The 9,300-nt window shown below is 37.7% G+C and overlaps 1 protein-coding gene across 1 annotated transcript; it reads left to right on the top strand.

The window, feature by feature from the left end:
* The first annotated feature begins 4,397 nt into the window (after window positions 1-4,397).
* On the top strand, window positions 4,398-8,563 carry LOC114151793 (CD63 antigen-like). Its single transcript, XM_028029197.1, has 7 exons — window positions 4,398-5,017; window positions 5,622-5,810; window positions 5,916-5,990; window positions 6,170-6,274; window positions 7,230-7,367; window positions 7,450-7,533; window positions 7,852-8,563. Exons 1-7 carry the CDS (start codon window positions 4,961-4,963, stop codon window positions 7,921-7,923), a joined length of 720 nt encoding a protein of 239 aa, XP_027884998.1. The 5' UTR covers window positions 4,398-4,960; the 3' UTR covers window positions 7,924-8,563.
* Window positions 8,564-9,300: the final 737 nt, after the last annotated feature.

Below are 9,300 nucleotides of genomic sequence, written 5' to 3'. Positions count from 1 at the left end.
TAAAGCCTTTAGAGAGCCGCACATGGCCCCCAGGACGCACTTTGTTATAACCAATGTTCTGCATCATGCTATGCATTGTAAAATTGTTATAGCTGATGCAGCCTAAACTGCAACTATCTTAAGTGATATTGTTTTTAACTGTTGTGTAATTTTCTATGCATGCAATCTGATAAAACTTCAAAGCGCTGGGAAGGAGAAAATCTCATGAGTTTACAGAAAGGACTTGTTTTGCTGCCATTAAATGAGTCTCTCTACACAGCTTTGTATTTGGCCTCTGCTTTTTGGGATCAAATTCCTGAATCAGCTAAGGACGAATCTATTTAGGATAAACATTTAAAATGGAGACTAATGTAATTCACCAGTTGATAGGAAACTGTTTTTCCTACAAGTTGTGGATTTCTGTAACTCCATTAGAGTTACCTTGGGCCTCTTCTGATTGGTTGTCAATGTAAAAGTATGGAATACCCTATCCCCCTAAAGTATGGAATATTATTTTAACCAAATTTTCTCAAAACCGATCCATAATTTTATCCATCGCCTGTCTGTTCCTTGGTCATCATAATATTGTTTGTTCACCAATGTTCTCTAACAAATATTTGAGGACGTCACATAAGAGCTGAGAGTAAATTACACACAGGTGGACTTAAATTTCTATTTGAAAAACATGGAAAATCATGTATCACTTAAGATTACTTCATGTAATGATGATCTACTTCATATTTGTCCACCAAATAAAATCACTGTCAGGATCTGTGTTTTTCTGTGTTTATTTAGAGTTTTCTGTGTCCTTAAGTCTCTTCGTTGTCCTGTCCTCCTCTTGATTGTTCCCAGGTATGTCTCGTCTCTGTGATTACCCTCCCGTGTATTTTACTCCACCTGTGTTCCTTGTTCCTCGTCAATGTCGAGTCTAGTTGTCGTCAGTGTTTCCATGTGCCTGCTGTTCGTTGTTTGGACTGAGTTTCACCATTAAAATCATCATTATTCATCATACCTGGGTCTGCTGCGTCTGCCTCACCACCAACACCGCACCGTAACTCATGACAATCACACTAACATACTTAGCTTGCAGTTGTAATGTAACAAAATACTGTATTTTTCTGACTTTAAGCCGCTACTTTTCTCCCACCATGCAGCTTTGAACCATGCGGCTTGTAGTCCGGTGTGGCTTTTCTGTTGATTTTTTCTTCAACCAGTAGGGGGCTCTTTAGCAGGAAGTGAATCATTAGAAGTCAAAATTGGAAATCAAAGAAGAAAGCGCTAGTTTTCATTTAAAACAACCACATGCTAGCAACAGGCACAACTGAGAAATGTTTTCAAACTCTTCAAACCCCCTCTTCATGGAAACCACACGAAGAAGTTCATATGATGCAACTTTTAAGTTCTGGCAGTACAGATCGATATCGGCGGAGATCTCAGCGGCTTATAGCCCGGTGCGGCTTATATATGTACGTTGCCAGTTTAAAAACAAAAAAAAACTTTGTAGGTGCGGCTTATCGTAAGGTGCGCTCTATAGTCCGGAAAAACGGTATATTTAAAACAAAATTATAAAATTTAAGCACTTTTTTTAGGCCAAGTAAGATATATGCTGAAAATAGAAAATACACAACAGAAAAAATTACACAAAATTGATCAAAATTGCTGTCAGCATTTGGGATGAAACTGATTAATGAAATGGGATTTAATAACAAAAACTCCACAAAGAAGGCATGATCATACAAAGCTGATCTCTCTGGTGCTGTATTACTACACTGCCTGGCCAAACAAAAAGTCGCCACCTGGATTTAACTAAGCAAATAGGTACAAGCCTCCTATTGGATAAGTACTGCATAGCCGATTATCTTTCAGCTGGCAACAAGTTATTTAACCCCAGCTGATGCAATGAGTAACTCCTCATTTCTTAAACAACCATGGCAAAAGACACATCCTGTGGTCGTGGAAAAGACGTTAGTCTGTTTAAGAAGGGTCAAATCATTGGCATGCATCAAGCAGAGAAAACATCTAAGGAGATTGCAGAAACTACTAGAATTGGGTTAAGAACTGTCCAATGCATCATTAAAAACTGGAAGGATGGTGGGGAACCATCATCTTCCAGGAAGAAATGTGGTCGGAAAAAAATCCTGAATGATCGTGATCGGTGATTACTGAAACGTTTGGTCAAATCAAATCGAAGAAAAACAACAGCAGAACTCAGGAGTATGTTTAATTGTGAACGCAAAAGCATTTCCACACGCACAATGCGAAGGGAACTCAAGGGGTTGGGATTGAACAGCTGTGTAGCAGTAAGAAAACCTCTAATCAGTAAGGCTAATGTTGTGATTTAAACTCGACGGACCCAAAACGTGTGAGCACACGAACAGGAAATCAGCCAACACAGAATAATCAGAGTTTACTTTTTTTATTCTTTTTTAGCGCTAGAAAAGAGAGACGCTTACCCTCACAGGCTAATTTGTTGTGGAGTGAATATAAACGAAATTATACAGCATCTGCTCAAACACGGAAGACACATTGCTTATATCCTAAAGTCCGCCTCCTGGTCTGCTGATGTGTTACGTCACTAAGGTCGTCCTAGTAGTCAGACGATGGGGTAAAGTTAAGTTTCGTTTCTACAGAAAGTGTCCATATAAAACAAAAGGCTTTTGTGCAGAATCTTTGTTTCCGTAGATGTGTGTGCGTGCATGTATGGTGCGTGTCTGGAGTAAACGTCTCAACACTAACCAGAAAAAAAGGCTTCAGTTTGCTAGGGAGCATAAAGATTGGACTCTGGAGGAATGGAAGAGGGTCATGTGGTCTGATGAGTCCAGATTTACCCTGTTCCAGAGTGATGGGCACATCAGGGTAAGAAGAGAGGCAGGTGAAGTGATGCACCCATCATGCCTAGTGCCTACTGTACAAGCCTGTGGGGGCAGTGCTATGATCTGGGGTTGCTGCAGTTGGTCAGGTCTAGGTTCAGCAACATTGTGTGCCCAAAGAATGAGGTCAGCTGACTACCTGAATATACTGAATGACCAGGTTATTCCATCAATGGATTTTGTCCTCCCAAATGGAACGGCATATTCCAAGATGCCAGGATTCATCGGGCTCACATTGTGAAAGAGTGGTTCAGGGAGCATGAGACATCTTTTTCACACATGGATTGGCCACCACAGAGTCCAGACCTTAACCCCATTGAGAATCTTTGGGATGTGCTGGAGAAGGCTTTGCGCAGTGGTCAGACTCTCCCATCATCAATACAAGATCTTGGTGAAAGATTAATGCAACACTGGATGGAAATAAATCTTGTGACACTGCAGAAGCTTATTGAAACAATGCCACAGCAAATGCGGGCTGTAATCAAAGCTAAAGGCGGTCCAACAAAATATTAGAGAGTGTGACCATTTTTTGGTGGTGACTTTTTTTTGGGCCAGGCAGTGTATTTTGGGATTTTACTGATGAAGAATATTGTTTCTTAATTGTGACGTTTATTGTTGTTTTGTGATTGTTTCTGGTGCCTTATCAAATAAGAAGATGTGTGATTAATTACAACAATTGCATGAATGTTTTTTGAGGGATCTTTTCTACATTCAGGATTCTAACCTGGTATATGCAACTTTGTGTTATAGCTGTAATTCTGTTTGTTTGCTACAAAGTTAAAAAAAAAAAAAAAAAACTGACAAACTACCTCCAGGAGAAGTGATTTAATTTATTCATTTAAAATGTTTTGGGTTTTTTTGCCAAAGGTTGTGGTCTCCTCTCAGGCGACTGAGCCTGGCTTAAGCTCTGAGAAAATGAGAAAAAGAACACTGAGGAGATTGAAGCATAAGAAGATCTGCAGAACAAAGAAAATCCATGGATCCCCGGAGCAAATTCAGATGGAGACTGCTGTGTTCAGGCTGGAGGCCTCAAGTCTTTTCCAGACTGTGGAGTCGGACCAGGTTTCCTGCAGATTCTCAGGAGCCAAATGTTGGAGAAAGAGTTTAAGCTAAAATCCCATGTTTTCTGAAGAAAATACATGTATTGCAAAGTTTCTATAATATCAAATATCATAAATATGATGCAACACATCCAACATCTGGTCATTAGACTGGATTAGAACCCTACTTTTTCTTGACACTATGCAAAGTAAGCAAGATCATAAAGAAAAGTCACAAAGAATCCATAACAAGCCGTTTATTTCAAGACTTTTGGTCACATTTTTAGTAACTGTGAAGGTACCTGTATGTTAGATGGCAACAATTTAGGTAACAACACATTTGTTGTTGTCAGGCATGTCTGGGAAAAATAATTTGCCATCCTACCATCACAAATGTAAACTTGTGGAGTTTGATAGGATTTTAACAGGAACCATTTCCTTTGCTTAAATCAGATTAAAGTTGAGCATTTCAGGAACAAACCCTCCAAACTGGGTCTGATGTGATAGAAAAGATGAAAAACTGGAAAACCCCCTCATGATAAATACAGTAGAGGATCTGTTATGCTGTGGGCCTGTTTCTCTTCCATTGGAACTTTGTTATGACATTTTTTTTTATATTCTTGTGCTGTTTGAAACTGCCAGAATGTGCTTGTAGTTTCATATTTCTGTCTGATTATGTCACTCCATACATAAATTACTATTGCTCTAAGTTGAGTAACTACATTTTACTTCTGCCTGACAAAAATAAGCTGAAGTAATACTGCTCTTAGTTGTGTACAATTTCTTTTTCTCCTAAATGGTTCACCAGACAAAGACAACCAGCAAGATTTCAAATGAGCAACTTCTTTAGTTTAGCTTGTGTGATGCTACAATGCAAATGTATTAAAAGGAGTCCTGCCTTTTGATCAGATACGTCTGTTGAAATGTAATCAAGCCACTTCTCATTTTCTTACAGCTGAACGATAGACGCACAAAGCAGCTCAGAGAGACCGTGAGCTGCTGTCGACGGAGGAGCATCTAAAGCTTTTCTGTTATTTCAGTTCAAGGCAACATAGAGCTAATTGTTTCACGATGTGTTCTTTCTGCAGCACCAAATGTTGGTTCGTTTTCTTCAACGGCATCTTCTTGGTGAGTACTGCCAACGATTTTACTTTTCAAGAATAGCGTTAGGAGATGCACTGGTCAAATTTATTAACATACAAAGTAATCATAAAAATATACGAGTTAGCAGGGAGAAACAAAAACCTGTCATTTTCATTCTTGGAGCTATAGGAAATGTTACAGTCTAAAAAAAATTTTTTTTTAATTAAAAAAATTAAAATCAAGTCATGTTTTTATTGGCTGCCTAACATAACTTCTGATTGGCTAATCAGGCAGCCATGACTTATTCACCCCTCAGAAGAACAAAAGAACATTTTTGTGTTTATTTTTGCTTAATTTATCAATAAAGTAGTTCTTAGTGAGAATGACAATAAATTTAATTTCTTATTTTTATCTTCCACTTATCCTGAGATTATTGTTGATTCTAGATCTACAATATACATCCTAAACAAATATGTAGAAATCTCCAGATTCTTCTGTTTTTTCATAGATTACGCAATAAGACGGTAAAATAATTAATTTTTCGGATTGAAATTTGATAGATTAAGAAATTGACTACTAGATCATGAGTATTAGCTGAGCTTAATATTGCAACAGCAGTATTCTTAGGTGTTTCGCATTTGTCCTTCAGGCATCTGGGGTCGCCCTCATCACAATCGGAGCTCTCCAGTACTCGACCTACTTGCAGATCGGCACTTTTGCAGGGAGCAGCTTGTCCAAAATCGCCATCGTCCTCATTGCCGTGGGCACCATCATCACCCTTGTGTCCCTTTTGGGACATTGTGGGGCATTCTTGAATAATTCTCCCATGGTGTTTTGTGTATGTACCAAATATTCCAAAATAGTTTTAAAACTCTCTTAGTTAAATGTGACTCAAGTTTATCTAAAAAGACAATTTATTTTTCTCTGTTTCTTGGTGGATTAGTTCATCTGCATCCTGATAATCATCGTCCTTTTGGAGATATTTACAGGAGCTGCTTTTTTTATATTTCGCAGCAGGGTGAGGCACTTTAATCCTTCCTTCAGGAAATTATTTTTACATCAAAGTAAAAAAAAAAACTGAAGGATGGATCTGAAAATATCTTTAATATCATTATATAAAAAACATAGTAGCACCTTAAATAAAACTAAGTGCTGTGCCATCATGGGCTTATGCTGATCTCTGATTTTTTTCTGCAGACTGCCCTTGTGCAAATGAACAGCAGGATCAACACCCAAGTTCGGACCGCGGTCTACAAATACAGCCCAAAGGACAGACAAGCCATCAACAGGATGCAGGAAAAGGTGATAAACAACATTGGGAGAAACAGAATAGAAATTACCTTTATTGTCCCTCACTGAGGGACCAGCAGCAAAGTGAAAGACAAACAATGCATGCAGATTCATCCTCCTACTACTTCCTGTCGTCTTCTTTCTTGTTTTCACCGGTAATAAAATTTGACCGTTGATCACATGACTCGAGTGAAGCGGAAAAAGTGTTTCCAAAATATATTTACTGAGATACGGTCGAAAAACCACCTCATCCCAGTGCAAAAACATTTGATCAAAAACAAGTTTGTTTTGGGTTTTTTTTTTTCAAAATTTGTGTTTTTGTAATTTAAATTTGTGCATTTCAATGGTTAATGGAAGCGCAGCAACTGAAGGAGCTCTTCAGTTCAGTAACAGCTTTATGCCTGGGGAGGGGGACATTGTCCAACAGTGATGTCATCTGAGCAAGACTCCTTCTGTCTCCTTCCACATTCACTGGGTCATAGGGGCATTTTAGCACAGAGCTGGTCTTCCTGAGGAGCTATAACTGCTTCCTCTCAACTGTAGAGAGGAAGCAATATCACGCCTGATATTTAACAAAATATCAGGCGTGTGGGTGTGTACAATTTTGAAAGGATTAGAATAAATTTAAACTTGTGCATCCATTTTTTGTTCAAATGTATTTTTAAATCCCCATAATTGTAATGAAGTTATTTATACCAATTGAGTGTATATAGACTCCCTGCGACAGACTGGCGACCTGTCCAGGGTGAACCCCGCCTCTCGCCCGGAACGTAGCTGGAGATGGGCACCAGCACCTCCCGACCCCATTAGGGACAAGGGTGAACAGAAAATGGATGGATGGATGGATGTATATAGACTGTTTATTTCTTCTTTTTTTTTCCTTTTTCAAAACTGACAAAATGTAATTTAGGCATTTAGGATGTAACTTCTAACTTTTAACCTTTCTCTACTTTAACTTTTGCTGCAGTTCAAATGCTGCGGCGCCGACACTTACACCGACTGGTCCAGAAGTGTGGGCTGGCGAAACCATGAAGCCGTGCCAGATTCCTGCTGCCCGGAGAAGAGAAAAGGCTGTGGACATGACAAGGAAAAAGCTCACAGAAAGGTCTGCTCTGCTGAGATATTTCAGCTGAAGAGTCTAACCACATTTCTGAGGATAAACAGTTAAACTCTGTCTTCTTCCTCAGGGATGTATCTCAGCTTTAAAGCTCTTTCTGTTGAAGAATCTGGTGTGGGTCGGCGGTGTTTGCATTGCTCTTGGAATCACAGAGGTAAACTGCTTATAAAGTTTTAATAAGATGTCAGAAGCCTTAAATTATGTAAAAATGTATTCATTAAAAGCCAGAATGTGAATCAAAGGCAGGCTTTAGATCTTCCCTTGGGAAAATACACGACAGAAGCACATGTTTAGCCACTGCATTTATGGAGCAAATGTAAATTTTACCTGGTAGGATTCTGCAAAAATCAGACTCCATTCTTACTCAAGCAAATTAAAAGTCAGTTATATTATTTTAAAAGCTAAAGCAACTCTTTAGGTATGCTACATTATTTCATTCCCAGCGTCTAACTCCATCTTTTACCCTTTGCAGGTGTTTGGCGTGGTAGTCGGAGTGTGCCTCTGCCTGGACATTAAACGCAAAAATTATGAGAATGTCGACTAATTCATCATCACAACCATCTTTACATGTCAACAAACAAACTAACAAACTTGTTTGATCATAATATACATTTTTGTTTTATGTAATTATATGCTCAAAAGCATTCTCCTTACTTAAACCTCTAGGTTTAAGCTCAATAAAGAACCTAAAAAAAATTTCGATCCATATTCTATGTTAATTTTAAACTGTTTACCTGTTAGTTCTTTCTAAGAACAGAGCTCAAATCAATAGGTTGTACAGGTTAAAGGTTATTGGCTCTTTGAATTAATCCATTCATATGATGAATTAGCCTACTTAGCAAAACAAAGTCAGAGATGATGGGAGATGTCCGAGTTAAATGCAGAGCAATATTGGAAGAAATTTTTTTTAAATCTTAAAAAAAAAAAGAACAACAATTTGAAACTTGGCCAAAGGTTCACCGCTTAGGATGCTTCTAACCAGCAGAAACAGGGAGGCTGGGCACAGATGACGTAGCTAAATAAAGGACAATACAGGAAGAAAACTTGTTAAAAGCAACACAAGACCTAACCCTCCTGTTGTGTTCGTTTCTAGGGTGTTTGTGGGTCAATTTGACCCGGGGAGTGTTTAATCATGCAATAGTGTCAGAAGCCAAAAAATTCCTCCAAAACATTTTTGTATCTGATTATTAACTCCAATACTAACCATTTCAATCAATATTTGCGCAACGATGTTTTTTTATTTCTCACAAATTAAGGATCAATGACGACAACCTACTCATTTACTAATTTGGACATAAAAAATGGAATTTACATTTTTTTATGTCCACTAAAAATCAACCTAGGCACAAAAAAACTATAATTTTCTTGAATTTCCTGTGCATACAGTGTTTTTATGGAGACACTTAAAAAAAAGAGTTAAATAAAAACAGAGCAATATTTCATCATTAAATAATGTGAGCCAAAGAGCCACTTGTGTCTCCAAAGATTCAGGTTGCAGATCCCTGATTTAGTAGATGGAAAGTGTGATCCTATCTTCATACAGCAGTTAAAAGAGTAGTACCATTATTTTTAATTCATTAAATTAATTTTTATTAAAAATAATTTTTGTGTATTTTCAATAATACCTTAAAAAGAAAATTGTGAAGAAAAAAAATATCTACCACTGAATATTTTAAAAATACATTTATTTAGTATAATTTCTTTAGAACCCCTATTAGCCCCGTCTAGAACCGGCCCTGCCTGCAGGTCTGGTCTGGTGCACTTTGGCTTAGCATGTTTTTTCTTCATTGTCAGATTATCCAAACTGGTAAACCGCATTAATAAAATATTAGTGAAATAATATATTAAATGACCACTGGGCAATTATTCATAAAATATATCAACATTTTTGAATAAAACACACAAAAAGTAATATAATGTA

Source organism: Xiphophorus couchianus, chromosome 10 (genome assembly GCF_001444195.1).
Source record: "Xiphophorus couchianus chromosome 10, X_couchianus-1.0, whole genome shotgun sequence".
In the NCBI taxonomy this organism is placed as follows: Eukaryota; Metazoa; Chordata; class Actinopteri; order Cyprinodontiformes; family Poeciliidae; genus Xiphophorus; species Xiphophorus couchianus.
This window is presented reverse-complemented; position numbering and strand designations above follow the sequence as displayed.

Bases quoted from the DNA above. Each gene is read 5' to 3' on its own strand.
- LOC114151793 (XM_028029197.1), top strand. From the start codon at position 4,961: ATGTGTTCTTTCTGCAGCACCAAATGTTGGTTCGTTTTCTTCAACGGC. The intron at 6,275-7,229 runs GTGATAAACAAC...CTTTTGCTGCAG, and splicing joins TCAACAGGATGCAGGAAAAG to TTCAAATGCTGCGGCGCCGA. The intron at 7,534-7,851 runs GTAAACTGCTTA...TACCCTTTGCAG, and splicing joins TTGCTCTTGGAATCACAGAG to GTGTTTGGCGTGGTAGTCGG.